General features: G+C 48.9%; 1 protein-coding gene across 3 annotated transcripts in view; it reads right to left on the bottom strand.

The window, feature by feature from the left end:
• Positions 1 to 18,990, bottom strand: part of MYO1D (myosin ID) — a 145,068-nt gene that overhangs the window by 95,022 nt on the left and 31,056 nt on the right. For all 3 annotated transcript variants that reach the window (XM_027701693.1, XM_027701696.1, XM_027701695.1), the window contains exons 2-14: positions 17,974 to 18,182; positions 17,195 to 17,288; positions 16,279 to 16,444; positions 14,492 to 14,545; positions 13,532 to 13,627; positions 11,821 to 11,937; positions 10,477 to 10,680; positions 8,758 to 8,903; positions 8,556 to 8,670; positions 7,748 to 7,918; positions 3,473 to 3,543; positions 1,905 to 1,979; positions 366 to 498 (exon numbers count right to left, since the gene is read on the bottom strand). In XM_027701693.1, the coding sequence (XP_027557494.1) occupies positions 366 to 498; positions 1,905 to 1,979; positions 3,473 to 3,543; positions 7,748 to 7,918; positions 8,556 to 8,670; positions 8,758 to 8,903; positions 10,477 to 10,680; positions 11,821 to 11,937; positions 13,532 to 13,627; positions 14,492 to 14,545; positions 16,279 to 16,444; positions 17,195 to 17,288; positions 17,974 to 18,182 (1,651 nt within the window). The remainder of the gene's footprint in view (positions 1 to 365; positions 499 to 1,904; positions 1,980 to 3,472; positions 3,544 to 7,747; positions 7,919 to 8,555; positions 8,671 to 8,757; positions 8,904 to 10,476; positions 10,681 to 11,820; positions 11,938 to 13,531; positions 13,628 to 14,491; positions 14,546 to 16,278; positions 16,445 to 17,194; positions 17,289 to 17,973; positions 18,183 to 18,990) is intronic.

Here is an 18,990-nt window from a genome sequence, read left to right as displayed (position 1 = left end):
ACAGGCCTGGCTGTATTTTCATGGAAACCCCTTGGATTTGGAAGCCAGAGAGAATCTCTGCACCATGAACAACCTCCTCTGGGCCCTCTGCCAAAGAGCTCTGCTAAAGATAATTGTTCATTTGATATAATAACTATCACCTAAGACAGACTGGCTTTCCTATGAGTGAAAGCTCCACTGGTCCCAGAGGAACCAGAATTCCAGGTGACCTTCCCAGCTGCCCACTGGCACATCCAAAGCTCCTCTGCCTTTGCTCAGCTCACTCCCTGAGGGATGGCAGTGATGGGAAGGGGGGAGTGTCTCCAGGGAGAAGCTACACCCAACTCCTGAGAGGGTGGAGTCAATCCTGAAGCAGGAACCTTTACCTTCAGTGCCAGGTTGTCCACCAGTGCAATCATGGAGTTCTTGAACAGAGTAGCAGCTGTCAGAGGTCTCTTGGTGACCTCAGTGATGCTCAGCTTCCCTTCAGGCCACATCATCTTCAGCACAGGGTTGGAGCTACAAGAGAGTCTCTTTAATTCCCAGTCTAACAGCACTTCCACTCCATTCAAAATTCAGGAGCTCGTTCCTGCCCAGCTCCACTGCTGCTTTCAGCTCACAAAGGATCAGTGTGACATCCCTGGGCACAACATCTCCTGCTTCTAAGAGCCAGTTCAAGCTTATAACTGAATATTCTGGAAAAACAGGCAGCACATTCGTCTCTTCAGATCAGGATGTGCAGGGATGGGACAGTGACAATCCCTCTGGGGTGATCCATCAAAGGCAGGGGCTGATTTACAGACACAACATAAAGAATTTAATCAAAACAGAAGAGAGTAAGACCCGCAACATCCTCCCTGGGAACCTGTGACCTGATTTCAAGCTGTATTTCTGCACCACTCTGGATACATAAAGCAATTTATACACTTTAGCCTATATTTTTGAAGGGTTGAGGGTGAGGTAAAGTGGCCCTGATGGATGGGGAGAGCTGGGGAACAGACAGGAACAGAGCACAGCTCCAGCAATGCAATGGCCAATCTGTCACAGCTTTAATGTGCTGCAAGGGCTGTTTGGGAACAGGCTTTTCCAGAGACCTCACAGAAAACAGGCTAAATATAACAAAACCTCCATCCAGCAAATATTTTGCAAGGTTTTTGGTCGATGGGAAGCCTTGAGAACAGGAACAGTGGGGCTGTTCAGGGGAGCACAGCGAGCCAACACCACAGGACAGAACAGAACCAAGTTAACACTGCCCAGGTAAAACAGGGTGTCTGTGCCACTGTCACCTCTGAAAGCTGCAGAGGGGCCACAGTTACCAAAGCCAGACCAGGTTTAATGCCAGCTGTGAAGGAAAGCAGCTCTCTGGGCACTCACAGATTCAACTCAAAAGGCAACTTTGCCTTGCCCAACTCGTGACTTCATGGTTTGCACTCTCATGTCACTGCACATACAAAAGGATTTAAATCCATTTGCCCACTTTACCCTGTCATTTCTTTCCAAACAGGGTGTTTTAGCTGAGGCCAAGGATATCTGTTGTTGACCAAGGCTGCTCAGTATCTTTAGCACTGATTAAGGCCAGAGCAGTGATGGTTCATCTGCAACAACCTGGTTAATGACAAATCAAGCAGCACAAGGAATCTCTGCACTATCTTGGCTGCACAATCAGTTGGTTTCAAACCAACACTTTAAATTTAGTTCAGTTAAAGGTTGTATCAGAACAAAACCAACATGTACAGGGATTTTAACCCGAAAAATCAAACTAAGAGCCCTCAGGTCACGGTGGACGAACAACGATCAGATCCCCAAGCAATGTGTTTATTCACACAGAGATAGAACCAGTGAAAAGCTCAGTCTTTGCTCCCATCCACTCCACAAAACAGGATTCTGACAAATCAGCTTAAAATTCACCTCATTAATGCTCCTACCTGTTGTACATGAGGCGCTTGAAGTCTTGAAATAAAGTGTCCTTGTTTTTGTCAATAAATCCAGTGACTGAGTAGCTAAAAAAAAAGGAAAACAGAGTTAATTGCAAAGCAGCAAAGTCCTTCTGTGAACTGCTGGTTTCTGGGTGGAATCAGCATCCCTGGACTCCTACAGACACTGCAGATCCCTGGCTCAGAAAGGTGTTTGAGCTGTGCAAGGAAAGGCTGAGACACCTCCCAGGGCTTGGGGAGGTCGTAGGTGACCCAAATTCAAGAGTTACACTCAGGATTTCTGCCTCCAAACTGAGTGTTTGAGCTAAATCCTAAGGAAATGAAGGTTTGGTTTCAGTATGTCTAATCTGCCCCTCGGTTGGTGTCAGGGAAGATTCTCTGGTAGGAGAGGGCCCGAAATCAGGAGCAGCCTATAACCAGTGACTGGGGAACCCTCCTGGAGATCAAGACACACACACACACATTTTGGACTCCTTCCTACTTTTATTCCCACAGAAACATCACTGGATGTTTCTGGAACATCACTGCTTCAGAGTTTTATCTCTTCTCCAAGACTCAAGTGCTCTGTCCTCAGGGAAGAGCTCCAAAGTCTCCCCAATCAGCGACTCCCACTCAGCTCCTTCCCGAACTCCAGAATCTGCACCCAAACTGCAGCTCTGGGATCCAGAGCCCCACAGCATGCAAATCCCTGCATGGAGCCACCCTCACACCATAAAATCACAGGATGGTTTGGGTTGGAAGGGATCTTAAAGCCCATCTCATCCCACTCCCTGCCACAGGCAGGGACACCTTCCACCAGCCCAGGTTGCTCCAAGCCCCGTCCAACCTGGCCTTGGACAATTCCAGGGATCCAGGGGCAGCCACAGCTTCTCTGGGCAACCTGTGCCAGGGCCTCCCCACCCTCAAATCTCCAATATGAACACACTGGTTGCCCTTCTAAACTGAAGGTAAATTTAATCCCAAGGTAAAAGAAATCCTGAATTATTTCCTCAGTGACCCCCTTTAGATTCTGCTGTCACAGGAAATTACACAAATCCCACAGCATTAAACGACTCCAGTGATATTCCAGACAACAGCTTTCCCAGGAAACATGTGCACCTTTCACTTCCACTTACTCCTCCTTCCCACTGCTCCCACCTCCTGCACACATTCCTGCCTTCCCAACCCTCCTGCAGGTTAAACCTCTGAGCTCAAACTGATTGAGAATTTAAAGCCAGAGTTACATAATCACTCTAAACAGATGTCTAAACCAGATTTTATTAGCTCAGTGTAGCTTCCTTGCATAAACACTGCTGCCTTTTTTCCCCTCCTTTTCTCCCTGGAGCACAGCTCTCCCCTCACCCCCTCCCCTCACCCTCCTTTTGTCTCATTCCAAGCACAAACCCCCTCTCTGGAGAGCAGGAAATTTAATTGATAAGCAAGTGCTGCACACTGTAATTGTGGGTGACAGAGTTCTGGCTCGCACCAGAAGCAGCAGTAAATCAGAATATTGTACCACTCCAGAGCTGGGGAAAGGACAAAAATAGAAGGTGCCACTTTTATTTGTGGCACGGACTCACATCACATCCCCAGCGTAGTGTTTGATCCGGAAGTCCCGGTCGAACTCCAGCGTTTTGTCCGTGGCACAAAGCTGAAATAAATCCACAGACATTAAAATATCACCCCTGGACTGACAGGAAAGCATCAGCCCTGGATTTACAGGCCTCATGGGAAAGAACACGCCTTCAAAATAGCACTGGAAACTCTAATTATTCCACTTCATGTATGTACGTGCAGATGTGAAATCCAGTTAAATATTGATCGTGTTTTTTCATACCACAAGAACATAAATTTGTACAAAACCAAGCTGCAAGAGCCTGTAGTTTTATTAAAGAAATTGCTATTTTCTCAGAAACACCATTATGCAGAAAGAACACTTGTGCCTGCAGAGAAACATTGCACCCACGAGTTCATTTGTGACTCTTTTTTAAGTCTTCCTTTATATTTCTCCCATTGCTGTGTCACTGCTCAGCAAAGAAATGAGCCAATTAAAATGTGACAGCTACAACAGCAGGGCTTGTTCTGTCCCAGAGCACTCCTGGTCATCTGACACCCCTCAAACAGGGACCCCCCTGCAGATCCACCACTCCAGCTCAAATTCCCACCCCATCCCTTCTGGAAGGGATGTCCAGTGGCAGCTGCTCAGCAGCAGTGGTTGTAATAAACTCATCCCTTCAGGAATAGCAGAAGCCAAAAAAATCCATCAGGTTCAGCTTAATTAAAAAAGGAGAATGAGATAAAAAAATGAGCATTTTTGTTACAGGCAAAAGGGGCAGGAGATGACTTCAGTCTTTGCAGGCAGCACGGGCACCATTTAACAACACTGAGGGCTGGGAGCAATATCTGCAATCCCCCCAAAGTCTTGGGAAAATAAAGGAGGAATTTAGCATGGTTAAAGTGCAGGGCAGGAGAGGTGACTGGGAGCAGGATGATATCCTCCAAAAATTCACCTGTGTCCAAGAGGAGAAAACAGATTGGCTCAAACCGACAGAATGGATGAAAAAAACAACACAGAATATATTTGACAAAAAATCAACCCCAAGGAGGAACCCAAGCAGTGTGGGCTCCAACGTGCCCAGGAGGCTCCAGAGGTGTGGGAAGCCCAGCCCAGTAGGAGCAGGGAGAGCAGCAGGAGCTGCAGGGCTGATGGATGACCAAGGTGCAGCAGAACAGAGAGAAAACGAAGAAACGAGGCAATACCAGGAAAACAAAGTCATTTTTCTGTCTGCAGCTGCGTTCCCAGCACGGGGCTGGGGAGGGTGGAAGGCCTTTTTCTGCCACCCAAACACACAGCTCAAAGCAACAAGTCAATAAAAGAGGTATAAAGCCAATGGCAAAGGAAACGTGCCTGTGCTACCAGACAGGACACAGTTGGCAGCACGAGCTCCTCCTAAAACTCATCCAGCTCTGGAGAGACTGGGAGGTGCTGTAACATGGATCAGTGATTTTGTTGTTTGTTGGTTTGGTTTTCGTTCTTCTAAAAAGTGATTCTGTCCAGACTTTGTGTCTACTGAGCAAATCTGCTGAAATTAGCACAAAAAAAGGAGACCAGCAAGTCTCTGAACACCGTGGATCATCTGCTTGGCTTTCTGTGAGCCTTTCCAGGAGGCTCCTCCCTGACAGCTCACGGAATTTATGGGCTCTGAAAGACAAGAGAAAGGGTCCCCACACATAACTGTTAAGAAAGGAATGCCCAGAGACAATGGCAAATCACATGGAGATGATGTGAACCATGGTTTGCCATTTAAAAATGCTCAGAGGCAATGGCAAATCACAAAACTAGGAGGTGAGAGACAGAACCTAAAAGGGAAAAGGGAGGAGACAGGAAAACAGGAAGCAAGGAGCACTCCATGTGTGTATCTAAGCTGTGGAATTCTTTGACAATTAAAAAACACAAAAAACCTGATCTATTAAGGATAGCAGCAGTGATTCAGGAGCTTCCTGGGCTGCAGATCACTGGAGAGTGGGAGTGTGTCTATCACCTTATCATCACACATCTGTCCCATGTCCATCTCTCTCCTACTTCCAAGACCCTCCTGCCCACTGACTCAGAAGACACAACATCAGCTGGACCAGCATGGACTGACATTGTGACTGATACTGTTCCCTTCACAACCAGCTGGTTGAGATTGATGTTCTCCACACTCTGAAGATCTGGGCATTCAAGGACACTCACTGCACCTGATCCTCCCAAAGTGTAACTCCAACAGAAAAGAGCCAGAACTGGAAGAGGTTGAGAAAGCAAAGAGTGATGTTGGGCAGTGCCAGCAGAGCAGGCTGCAGAGCCAGAATCAGACAGCTCCGAGAAGGACAACCCCTGCTCCAGGAACACAACATTCTGCCACAGATGCCCACAGTGGAAGTGTTCCCCAGCATTCCCTGGGTTTGTTTGGCCTTCCCAGGACAACCAAGGAGGCAGCTGGGATCAGCCAGGCGGGGCTCGAACTAGGACAGGGACTATTTAGGGCACAGCAGCCCCTCAGAGCTCATCCACATGGAGCCAGGGGAGCAGTGGGGCATGAACTGGGGCTGAGGGTGGGAGCTGCTCCCAACACATCAGCACAGGAGGTGTTTAGGAACAGCCTCCACCCACACGGAATTTCCTGGTGTCTGGATGGACCCACCGCCCCTGCCAAGGCAAATCCTGACACGAAATCCAGCCCTTTGTTGTAATCCACGCTGGAAGAGGCTGCTTTGGAAAGCTCAGGCTTCCTCCAGCAGTTCTGGGTGGGAAGAGATCTGAGGTGCTGGTAAAGGACGACTGCAGAGACGTGAGGGGGAGGAAGAGTAATAATTATGCTGAGAGGTTTGTGGGTCAATGTTTTCAAGGTTCTATTGATTTAGTCAGAAATTAGCAAGCCAGGCAGATCCATCATCCCCTCCATAAGCATTATTTATAGCAGGATTCCTTGTTTCCCCCTCAGTTTGTGCAGACAGTTCCTGACAACGCCACCTCCTGCTGAGCAACGCTGCAGCTGCAGCCTCGTCCTTTAATGTCTCCTTGCTGGGAAGGGACTCCTGAAGGGAAGGACTCGAGCTAAGAGCTGATTTTTAATGTTTCATTTTACAGCCTCCCAGACATTTTATGAAATTCCAGCCCCTGAAGGACCATCTGCTCCCTCTGTGGTGGAACCCCTTCCCCTGAGACCAAGGACAGGACAGGAACCCAGTTCCAGCTCCTTTCTCCACATCCACTGACCAGAGGCTCCAGAAACTGGACCATTCCCACCCCAACCCCCTGCAGAGGATCCCAGACTCCATTCCCCCTGGATGGGTCTCACTGTTCCCAAGCATTAGTACTATTAAAGGAAGCAGTTTGCCCTCAAACAGGAACCCAGGCTGGGTTTCACTTGTTTTCCAGGTGAGTTTTCCCAGAACGTGCCGTGTCACTGCTGGATCTGGGTCAACACTGGAACCAGGATCCCTGATCCCCCTCCCTCAGCTCGGGTGCACGTGGCAGGTGAGGTGTCCTCAGGTGCCACAGGGCACTTCAGGAGAGCCACATCTGGGAGGAAAGAGTGGCTCTGGTTTGTTTTCATTCCCAGCCAGATGCATTGTTTACCCTGGCTCCCCCCAGGCAGCCTTTAGCACATATCTTACACAACCAGGCTAATTTGGTATTTCTGACCTACATAAAATGTTGTGCCGGGGTGGGAGGGGAGAGGGGGAACCAGCACTCACAAAGCATTTCAGACAGCGCTTCTGAGCGGAGAGACATCAATAAATTAAAGGCCCTTATTTGATTACTCAGTGTGAAAGATTCTCAAATTAATCAGGCTGGTGACCATTTTTGCAATCTGCTGCCAAGTGAGGAATAAATGAAGCCTTTTAATTCACCCATTGTAGGCCAGACAAAGCCAGGCAAGGGGGGGCCTGGGTGCTGCGAGGTACAGGGGGAGATGAGCACGTTCTGCAGCCAATGATGAGGGGAAGGACCCCCAGCACTCCTGTGCCAGAGCAGGAGTGTGGATAATTTCACTGTCACTGTGCGTTAGAGCAGCCTGGGCAGAGCAGCACGTGGGCTGGAGCGCAGCATCGATTGGTTACAGATGACATCATGATGTGTCAAGGCACGAGCTCAGGCTCCTTTTATCCCGGAATAAAAGGGATGTGCCATTGGACGTGCTGGAGCTCCCTCTGCCGAGCCGGGGCTGGGCACTGCGGCTGCTCCGGGCACCTCATCTCACACTCAGATGGGATGATTCCAGCCCAGCCACCCCTCAGAACCCTCTCTCCTTACTCCAGCAAAGCCTGGGGAGGGTGAAAGGAAGGTTTGAGGGTGCAGGAGAGGGTACCTTCCTGCTGGAGAAGTGGGCGTGCTTCCCCAGCTTGTTGTTGAGAGCCTCCAGGAACATCTCGTCCGTGACCTTGCCCACGTTCATGCAGGCGTCGTCCAGGATGGCAATGATCCCTTTGTGCTGCTGCTCCACCAGGTCCACGATCACCTGGTTGTTGAAGTAATCAATCTGGAGGAAACAAAGAACAGGGGGGTTTGGGACTGTGGCTGGAGAAAAGGGAGGTGCTAACAGTGAGGATGAGGCCCACCGTGCACAGGAGAAGCAATCAGCTCTGAATCTGCACATCTCTAATTTCAAATTAAACAGGCTGCTCTTTACCACTTCACAGCAGAGAAAATCATTTTTCAAACCCCTCAGATACAAACCTCTGCTACAGAACGCACTTTAAAATGCTTTTTAAAATTCAGCTGTGTGCAGTCACCACAGTGACACTGCACATCCTGTCCTTGGCATCCTGAAGGGAATTTAAACAGGAAAAGTCAAGATTTTTACATGTTAATATCAACAACTAGACCAAATACAGAAGCACTCAGAACAGAAACACACAGTGATGTGTGTGGCATCACAGAGATGCCACAGGAGGTTTTCTCTCAGACCTGGAGTCCCTTATTCTCCCATATTTGAGGGGACTGGTTGGCTCCTGCCCCAGCCTGGTGTGACAGCACGTCTGCCAGGACAGCTGGCAGGGACACAGATGTCCCATCGACTGCAGCAGGGATGTGCACGTGGAGCAGCCTCAGAGCTGGGACTTGTGCTGGTCCACTGACCTCAGCCCGACCCCTCCCTGCCCTGCCAGAGCACTCACATGCTTCCAGGGAATTCCCTCTCGCTGGTATTCCTCCTGCTCCTGCTTCAGGACCAGCTGAATGAAGAGCTGCTGCAGCTTTTCATTGCAGTAATTGATGCAAAACTGCTCGAAGCTGCAAAACCAGAACAAATTAAAAAGAGGTGATGAGTGTCCTGGGAAAGGAGAAGGCTCAGCACTGGGCTTTGAGAGCAGGGCTCACCTGTTATTGTCAAATATCTCGAAGCCATAGATGTCCAGGACCCCAATGACCGTGTTCTTCCCGTGCACGGTGGTGTCGTAGTTCTTCACCTCGATCACATCGTTGATGTGTGTCACCATCCAGCAGAAGAGGCGCTCGTAGATGGCCTGCAGGACACACACCCTGAGGGCTCTGCTGCTCCTGCCCCGGCTCTGCCCAGCAAATTCAGCACCTGGAGCCTCACAGCTCATCCCTGCCCTGCCTCCACCAAAGCCACAGATAACAACCTGCTAACTGTGAGCAGCCACTCACTGAGGAAAATATTCCAGGAAAATAGTTCCTGTCTTTCTTCCCAAACTCATTCACATAGAGTTGAAATCCCAGCGAGGTCACTGGGTACAGCAGTTCCCTAATTTGATCCCAGCTGGCTTTTCAGCTGCCTAATAACTTCCATTCCTGAGAATTATTTAACAATAGTGAAGAAGAGCCAAGTGAAAGGTCAGTTATAGAAACCTAACGACTGAACACAACGGCAGGAAAATATTCCAGTTCCCCTTTCAAACAGAAAATGTTCTGTAGGCAGAGCCTTCAAAGTCTACATGTTCAAAATGTGCTGTGGAGCTGGGCAAACATATTATATCAGGAAAAGGAGTCAAGTTAGTAATCAAGGATCTTCATAACTTCACCTCTTCTTCCCCTATCATTTGATTTCTTAGCAAAGGAGGGACAACTGTCCCTCCTGCCATCAGTACCCACCTTTGTGGTGGAAGGTGTCCCTGCCCATGGCAGGGGGTTGGAACTACATGGTCTTTAAGGTCCCTTTCAACCCAAACCATTCTGGGGTTATTTAAAAAAAAAAAAAAGATAACACTTTGGGTTTCCAACCTGTGTGCTAGATATTGCAGTTCCACTCTCTGCTCCTTGTGTTTAACTGCTAAATTAATTGTATTTCACAAACCATCCCACCCTGGATGACATATTCCCTTTGCAGGTGCCAGCCTGGCCTGCAGCCCCTGCCCTCCTGGCTGTGGGTGCTGGATCCCTGCTGGGAAGGGCAGGGATGGGGCTGTGCCACAATCCCCCACAGAACACAGGAGTGTGTGTACATCCAGAAACAAAACCCACAGGATGCACAGCAAGCACTGTGCTCACTGATCCACCCAGGAATGCTCCTGAGTACTGAAAGCTGTGCAGTTCTGACAGCAATTCCACACTGAATCCTTTCCTGGGGCATCACTGCTCCTTGCTGTACCCAGTGCAGCTCGACCAACACTGTAAAATACGAGTCCTTATGGCTTTTTGGCCCAGAAAGCAGTTCAGCTTCTCCATTAGGAAGCACAGGATGCCTGTCACTGCTAACAGATCAAATACCTACACCTGCATTTATCAACAAATCATTTCACTGCTTTTTATAACATAACGAACATTATAATGTTTCAATGTAGGATGAACACTGTATATTTTCAATATGTATTTTTTCAATATGTATTTTTTCAATATGTATTTTTTCAATATGTATTTTTTAAATATGCATTTTTTAAATATGTTTTTTTTAAATATGCATTTTTTAAATATGTATTTTTTCAATATGTATATTTCAAGCAGTGCACAAGTACATTTTTTTCTGTGATTCCAAGAAACGCTTTGTCTTCCAGGGCCAGAAGCTCAACCGAGGCCAAAGGCAGGGGGGAACATGTGTGAGCCACTGTCACCCCCCAGGGACAGGGAGCTGGGACTCACCTTGGCAAAGGCATCCCTGCCATAGGTGGCCTCCTGCTCCGTGTGCTGCTTGTCGATGACGTCCCTGCCCGTGGCCACGGTGCGGAACAGCAGGGCCTTCTCCACCATGTCGGCCTTGGTGGAGAGCAGCTCAGCGATGGTGGACACCACCTGCCCGTTCTCAATTGCGGGAGTGTCTCCGTCCACGGAGAACTTCAAGTTCCCCTGCAACAAGCAGTGAGAAGGTGGATATTTCTCCATGTCCTTTCGTGTCCAGGAATTGCCCGATTTCCTTTGTCCGCCCCCATTTCCACCCGTATTCCACCTGCTGTTCCAGGCAGTCAATCTCCTGCCACACTGGAAGGGTGGGCCCTGCACATCCACATGCTCACAAAGCTCCAACAGCAGTGGGAGCAGCAAAGCCTGACTCAAAGCAAAGCATCCCTGCTCGGTGTTCAGTCCAGCCCTTGGGAAAAATCACATCAAACACCTCCTGAGATTTAATCAAACACCATCTCAAGGTCGAGAGTCCAGGGATGGGAAATGACACTATGGATATGAACACTGGATTTGTGTCTTCACTGCAGCCCAACACAGACCCACTGGCTGCAGTTCTCCTGCCCACAGAGGGAATGGGAATGTTGTGGGGAAGCTGGCAGGTCAGTGCCACGGGGACTGCACCTCCACAGCTCTGCTCCTGGATACCTGCCCTGCCAGGATGAAGCACTGTGTGACCCCCAGGACTGGGTGCTCTCCCACCCTGCCTGTTCCCCACTCTGCTCTGCCTCTGTTCCAGCCCAGCACTGGGGCACAGCTATCCCAGGGAGGAGAAGGAGCTGGAGCAGAGCTGCAGTGTTCCTTGCCACCCTCCTCTCTCTACAGGGACACTGCGCAGGGGAGGAGGCTCGGCAGGTCCCAGGAGAACCCAGGGCATTCCAGGGTTTCCTTAGCCTCAGAACATGGAAAACTAAGAGGTGTCCTGTGTGCCCTGTGCTCAAGCCTCACCATGCAGTGCAGCACTGTCCCTGCAGCAGAACCACCGTGGGGATGGTGTGTGAGGGCAACAGGGGACAGAAGCTCCCCACCCTCTCACTGCCAAACCCCAACAATTCCTTTTTCAGAACATTTAACAGCTCCCAGTACTTAGTGGTGTGGCTGGTTTGGGATCTGGAATGTGCAGGAATACATGTGATCTTCCATCCTTCCCGTGTCCTGCTCCAGCCAGGAGTTTCCCTCACCACTGGGAGCTGTGAGCTGTGCACACTTTCCCAGCCAACAGACCTTCCAACTGCTTCTGCAGCAGGAAAATCTGAGCTGCTGGCAGTCCAGGAACAGCCCAGGGATACCCAGGAGCAGGGACCTTACCAGGTGGAGAATGGCTGCCACGATTTTGTAGACAGTCTGGATCTCCTCTTGCTTGAAGCCAATCACTTTCATGGCATCAGCCACTGCTTTGAACTCGGCACCATCATTGATCGAACACTGAGGGCAAAGAGAAGTTGGGGACAGCATGGATTTAATGGAATTCAGCAAAGATTTCCCAAGCCCATGGCAAACAGATGTGTGCTTTGATATTTTTCAGATGCAAGACACTGCCATGAGGTTTCCCAGTTTGTTCCAATGCCACCTCACATGCTTGGACACTGAACCCTGCACTGCACACACGTGTTCTGGCAGGTAAGATACAGAAAACCACCCCAGCACAACAGATTTCCCAGTGGAATTCAGTGAGAAAAAGCAGAAGTGGTTCATAAGAACACCCAGAGCAGCAGTGACAAGCTGTGCCCTCCCAGACCCTCCAAGCAGGAGCTGCAGAGCACCAGCAGGAAACCTCTGCTCTCCACCTTCCTCCAGATGAGCCTCTGCCTCCCTCCTTCCCAATGCCTGGGTTTGCTTTCCCTGCAGATTTCCAGAGGAGCTGATCAGGCATCTCTTGGTCTGTGGGTTCCTGTGCCAAGGAGCATCTCACAAAAGCCACAGGGACATCAGAGAGCCTTTTGTTTGGACTCTGCTTCCGAGGGACAACACTGGGGACAACTCCAGCTGCATCTGAACATGTGCTGAACAGCATCTCTGCAGTCCTGCTGTGGAGCCTGACCTTGCTCTCTTTTCCTTCCTAATTTCCAGGAGGAGATCCCTGTTCAGTCAAGTTCAATCAACCATCTGATTGTTTGACTTCAGACACACTGGAATTGTCTCCTCCTCTGCTCTGGAAAGACACCTCCCAAAAAGTGTCTGGTATTTATGGACCTCAATACTGCTGAAAACAGACTCCCAGGGAACCTTACAAATAGTTCCTTGTGCATCCTGTGGCCTGCTCTCCCAAAATCCAGGGCAGTACCTCTGCTGACAGCATTTTTCATATCACCAAAGATTTAAAATGCAATCTTTTCATGATCACCGTGGCCAAGACAGGCACCAATCATCACCCTCCCTCCATTCTATTTACCCAGGAGGTGCCTTTCCTTGTTGGCTTATTTTTTTTACCTGTATCAAGAAATTATCTTCAACTTGTTTCAGGAATTTTCTGAACCTCTCAATGTCTACTGTGTGATAGTCCCACCTAGCAAGCTGAAGTCAAGGGCATCTGATCCTGTTGTCCTAAAAACTTCATGGGTTTGTTCCCTTCTTTCCTGGAGGCCATGAAGACTGAATGCTTCAGTAACTGAAATGTCCTACTGTAAAGAAATGAATGCTTGTGGCTTTTTGGCCCAGAAAGCAGTTTAAGTTCTCCATTATGGAATGTCTGCCACTGGTAATGGGTCAAATATCTACACCTGCCTTAATTAACACATAATTTTACTGCTTTTTATAATGTAATGATTACTATAATGTTTAAATGTAGGATGCACAACAGTACTTGCACATACACAAGTCCATTTTTTTTCTATGATTCTAAGCACACACGTGCTTTGTCTCCAAGGGCCAGAAACTCCATTAAAAATAAAACACCAGTGTCACCTTTCCATATTCATCCCATAAATACTGGTCTCAGCTTCTGCTGGCTCAGCAGTGCCTTGAGCATTTCGAGCAGCACTTACAATTTCAAGCCAAGCTGCCTCCAAGCCAGGCTCACCTTGATCTGTGCCCCAGGACAGATGTAGCTGTAGGCTGAGGCGTCCTTCTGAAGGTGCAGGGAACGTAAGAGCTGCTCAGAACCTCCCTGCAGGAGCTGCACAAAGAGGGGGTTAAGAAATGGTGAATGAAAAAACACAAATTTTTCTGTTTCTTATTCATGTGCTTGACAAGCAAAGTCACAAAAATATTAATTACTGCTCCAGTATCTGCAGTCAGGAGCACAACACGTGTGGGATGCACGGTGTGGGGTGGTGGTTGCCCAAATCACTGTCCTTTTGAGTCACAACTCTTTAAAAAGCCAGCCTGAGCCTCCTCACAGAGCAGCCCTGTTTACATCTGTGACATGCCACAGCTGTGTCTTGGCAACCACATTTCCCTTTGCTGCTCTGCACAGAGACTTTTCCATATGGAAATGACCTGTCCATGAGAAAAGTGCTAACGTGCCACCGTGGAGCACCGAGTAAGTGGGGAAAAAATAAACAGACCTGTGTTTCCCTCCCTGCTAGGCTGAGAATCAAGGTTATACTAACAGGCCAACCATATCCCCCACAGGACACCCAGGGAACCACTGTACAATGTGGAAGACATTAAAAAGGACCTCCAAAAAACCAAGGAAGTCAACTTGGTGTCATAAAATTACTTCCATATGCACTCAAGGCCTTAAGAGAAAACAGAGGGATTAGACTTGCTACAAATAAAACAGTGAGTCAAAGTCCAATGTCCTACCATATTTGTTTAGTCAGCCTCCTCTGGAGTTTATAAATGTGTTAATAAGGGACTGGAGGATGGAAAACAATCAATCTTCCCATGCTCCTTCCCAGCACAAAGAGCTAAAGAACTCAAGATCACCCAAGATGCTGCAACCAGGGAACCCTCCGGCAAACACAGGAGAGGGTGAGAGCTCTGGGGTTCTGGAACCTGGACACAAGTGATTTGGTCCAGCAAAGGGGATACAAACCTGGTAGAAGGAATGGAAGCTCCTTTCTCCGGGCTGCTGCACAATCACACGGGACTGGGGGAGACAAAACACAAACGTGGGTGTCGTGGCTGTGCTTCCCCAGCACCTCCCTCAGACACGGAGCTCCCCAGGGCCAGGGCAGCCCCAAGCCCAGCTCCGTGCTGGGAACACCACTGCACAGCAGGAAATGTGGAGTCTGAAGTCTATAATCAGAAAGACCAGCTTGTATAACAGCTGCAATGTCCTCCTTCCACCCAGGAATCCTGAGGGGCAACCACAGGACTCCTCACGTGGAAGAGTCAAATAAACGTCACTTCAGTTTTAGGATGATTTAGTCACTGGAAATGAAAAGCAGGCCCAGTGACTACAGACAAATGCTCAGTGGTCACCAACTGGTGGTCACCAACTGCACCCTCCTGGGACAGGCTGGTCACAGCACCCAGGGAATGCTCTGCTCTGCCCCAAGGGCCTTGTTCAGGGAGCCACAGCTCCAGCCCAGAGCTCTCAGTGCACACCAGGGTAACACAGCACAGGGACAGTTCAATGCACCAGACAGTCAACAAGCCACAAATCCTGATTTCATATTACAGGTTTGAACATATGAGAGTGATGAGGCACAAAGCTGTGCCAGGGCAGGGTCAGGTTGGATCTCAGGAAAAGGTCCTTCCCCCAGAGGGTGGTTGGCACTGCCCAGGCTCCCCAGGGCAGTGGGCACAGCCCCAAGGCTGCCAGAGCTCCAGGAGGGTTTGGACAACGCTCTGAGGGACAGGGGGGATTGTTGGGGTGTCTGTGCAGGGCCAGGGGTTGGACTGGATGGTCCTTGGGGGTCCCTTCCAGCTCTAGATATTCTGTAGTTCCACGATTCTCTGTGTTCCTGCTGCAGTGCAAAGCCACTGTCTGTTAATGTTTGTGTTCAGGCAGAGCCTCAACCGCTTTCAAATGGAAACAAATTTAACTTGGGAGAAGTAGGGAATACGAAATAAACAATCAGGAGGAATAAATCACCAGGATTTAAGTTGCTGCAGCTGCAGTCTCAGCCCTTTTTCTGCATCAAAGTATCCCAAGTTAAATGTTTGGGTTTGTTGTTTTGTTTTGTTTTTTAAATAAAGTGTTTATTCTGAAAATAGACTTCAGGGAAATAAAGGGAAGAGCAAAAAAAAAACACAAACAAAAAGCTGTTGGCAGATGTGGTCAAACACATAATTAAAGCCAGACATGTCTCACACAACAAGAACTGTTAATGGCTCACACCCCTTTTCTCTACACTTTTACATATCCCAGTGTTTTCAGACACCACTTAATGATATGAAAAAAATCATTATGCTCAGGATCACTTGGAATACGTAAAAACAATGCTACTAAAACACCACACAAGGCTGTGGCTTCATTCCAAAATAACACTTCTCAAGCAGACTGTTGCTACTGACAGCCCTGGAGATCTCCTGCTGATCCAGCAGGGACATCTCAGAGTGGGGACTCACAAGGGAGGAGTTTGTGCAGATGGCAAATTGTATCCAGAATTAAAGCTGAGATTAAAGTTCACACACCCACATGCACAGAAGTGCCTGAGTAATGAAGTCTCCTTCCTGGTGAGCTCTGGAAGCCACGGTGTCCCAGGACAGGGCACTGCAGGGACTTTAGTGACTCCTGAGGGAGAATTAAGCCCTGGGTTTATCTTCCCTGCCCTCACACCTCACCTGTCTGAACAGAAAACTTTCTGCTGGCAAAGCCCATATTGCAAGGGTAACTCCAGCCAAGGCTCTCACCTGGCAGTGAGGGGGCCTTACCTTTTCTAGCAGGTAATTATTGATGTGCCCACCTATTGGGTCTCCTTTAAAATCAAAGTTGATGTCCATGTACTTCCCAAAGCGGCTGGAATTGTCGTTCCGGTTTGTCTTGGCGTTGCCAAAGGCCTCCAACACACAGTTGGATTTCAGCAGGATGTTCTTCACTCTGCAGGATGCAGGGATGGAAGAGGGAATGGGCTAAGGTCAGACCTGAACACTCAAACCCATGGAATCTGTTCCACAAGCATTTCTGGGGAAGGATTCAGCTCTTTGCTGACACAGCTGGGCAGATGTGGGTGACATCAGCAATCCCATGGGAAAGCAGCTGGGAGCTGTCAGCAATGCTCCTCAGAGCAAGCAAAGGTTCTTTGGTTCAAAGACCAAATCCTGACTCAAAACAGCATCAAAAACTCAGCTCCTTTCCACATTTCAGTTTTGAAACCAATTTATTGAGCTCTTTTGCAAAGTTTATTGGAGGTTGGTATTAAATCTGTTTCAGCAGAAAGGCACATTCTTTGTTCTAATGCTTTTACTCCAGGACTAAGAGGCACATTTTGCAAATCAGGAGCACGTGAGCCTGGAAGCTCATGGAATACCCTCCTTGCACTCAACATGCTGTCCTAATGTACCCAGACTTTAGGCAATTTACCCCAGGAAAAGTGATTTACAATCACTGGAAAAGACCTCTAAGATCATCAGATGGTTGGTATTGCTTGGAAGGTACCTCTAGATACTGTTTTTTTTAAATTTTTCTGCATGATTTTAGCAATTAATATTGCAACATTCCCAGAGTAAAAGCAGTATCTGAAGAAGTTAGGGAACTGCTGTAAAAATCAGCATATACAAGACACCCTCAGCTACAGAGCCCACTGAAAGAGATCCCCAAATTTCCCTTATTTGCCAGGCGAGGCCTTACCTCTCCACCTCAGCCCTCTGCCCAGGGTTGGTGATGGCTGCAATGTACTGCATGATGTATTTACTGGCCTCGGTTTTCCCAGCTCCACTTTCACCTGGGGGCAGAAGCACCAGGGTGACCCAAGAGATGAAAAAAAGCAAAGCAAATCACTGCACAGAACATCTCAATTCTACTCCAACAACGTCTGGGGGGTTTTGATTTGTTACTTTAAAACCATCTCTGTGTGCACTCGGGGCATTTTCTAGACCCTGTGGCTGCGCTGGCTCGGAGCAATTGTGATGTGAGACTTCCCAGGTCGGGACCGGGCCTGGCACACAGAGGATCAAAGGAATATTGTTAGAGGAGAAAGCCTGGCTGGGCAGGACAAGGGGCCACTGTTCAGCCCCCCAGCTCGGGGCTCTCGCCTTTCAGAGCTCGGGGACATCAAGGGAAGGAAGTGCCAGGAGCCAGGCAGGGAACCAGCCCTGCTCCCACTGACCAAACCAGCCCAGGGGCACGAGCAGCAGCTCCTGAGCAGAGACAGGCCCTGCTCTGCAGATCCCTGCAGTGGGATAAGGCTCCTGCTCCCATTATCCCTCTGCAGGCACAGCCCCAGCTCCTGCCTGGCTGGGAGAAGGCTGAAGGACTGAAGGAGAGAAGAAATAATTGCGACGTCTCCACACAGGGATTCGAACGCAAACGAGCCTTAAAACTAATGAAGTTTTTTCCTTTATGGCCAAACCCCCGTCCTCCTCCTGCCTGGGATGTCCCCAGGATGTCCCCAGGCTGGCCCAGCTCACCTGAGATGACGATGCAGGTGTCCTTGGAGCGTCTCTTCATGGCCTTGTAGGCGGCGTCGGCGATGGCGAAGAGGTGGGGGGGCCTCTCATAGAGCTCCCTGCCCTTGTACTGCTCGATGGTGTCCCGGCCGTAGATGTTGAGGTTCTTGTAGGGATTCATGGAAACCACCACCTCCCCAATGAAGGTGTAAATCCTGCCCTTCTCAAACCTGCCCCGGGGGAGACAAAAAGGGGGGAAAATGAGTCAAATGGAGGGCTTTGGAACACACCTGCCCAGAGCCCAGCAGTGAACTCTGATCCACGGGAACACCACAATAAACCCCTGGCTATGGACATTCCCTGGATGGCACAGCAGGGACAGAGAGACCTGAGGGTACAACAACTACCAACTTTTAGTTTAGCACCTACAGAGGACATTTCCACTGCTGTTTCACTGACAGGTGCACAAGATACAATTTACTGTCTCCACAACTGACAATAAGTCAACACAAGTGTGAGGAGCAAATAAAATCTGCTTCATAAAGGGGATTTAAAAGCAAATTCTTTTTTTCACGTTCTGCAGTTGTCCATGACCCAGCTAAAGGCCAGAGAAGCCCCTCATGAGAGGTCTAACAACACTTGGAAGAAAATAAGCAAAGACAGAAGGCCAGGAGGGAATTGCAGCCTTTCAGCTCCAGCAATGAGCTTCCACCCCATCCTTTTTACTGGAAGGCACTTTGGTATCACCACTGCTGCTAAACCAGAGGGGAAAGATTCCTAAGAATGTGTAACAACAACCCTAAACTTCACCTTTCCTAAACCCTACCTGGCCCTTGGATTCTTTCTGCAAACAAGACAGAAAATAACTGGCAGCTTGTTTATAAAAAGTGTTTAAGTTAAAAGCTGTTTCCAAGGAAATCCACATTTTATTGGAAGTTACCTATCAGGAGGGCTCACAGGAATTCCAGGTTAACAGCAGAAGAATTTATACAGCCTTTGCTGCTCAGGAGGAGAAAGGATGGCAGGAGATTTTGGGAT

Source organism: Neopelma chrysocephalum, unplaced genomic scaffold (assembly GCF_003984885.1).
Source record: "Neopelma chrysocephalum unplaced genomic scaffold, ASM398488v2 Primary Assembly neopelma1_165, whole genome shotgun sequence".
In the NCBI taxonomy this organism is placed as follows: domain Eukaryota; kingdom Metazoa; phylum Chordata; class Aves; order Passeriformes; family Pipridae; genus Neopelma; species Neopelma chrysocephalum.
The sequence above is the reverse complement of the archived record's forward strand: the minus strand, read 5'-3'. Positions and strand labels throughout refer to the sequence as shown.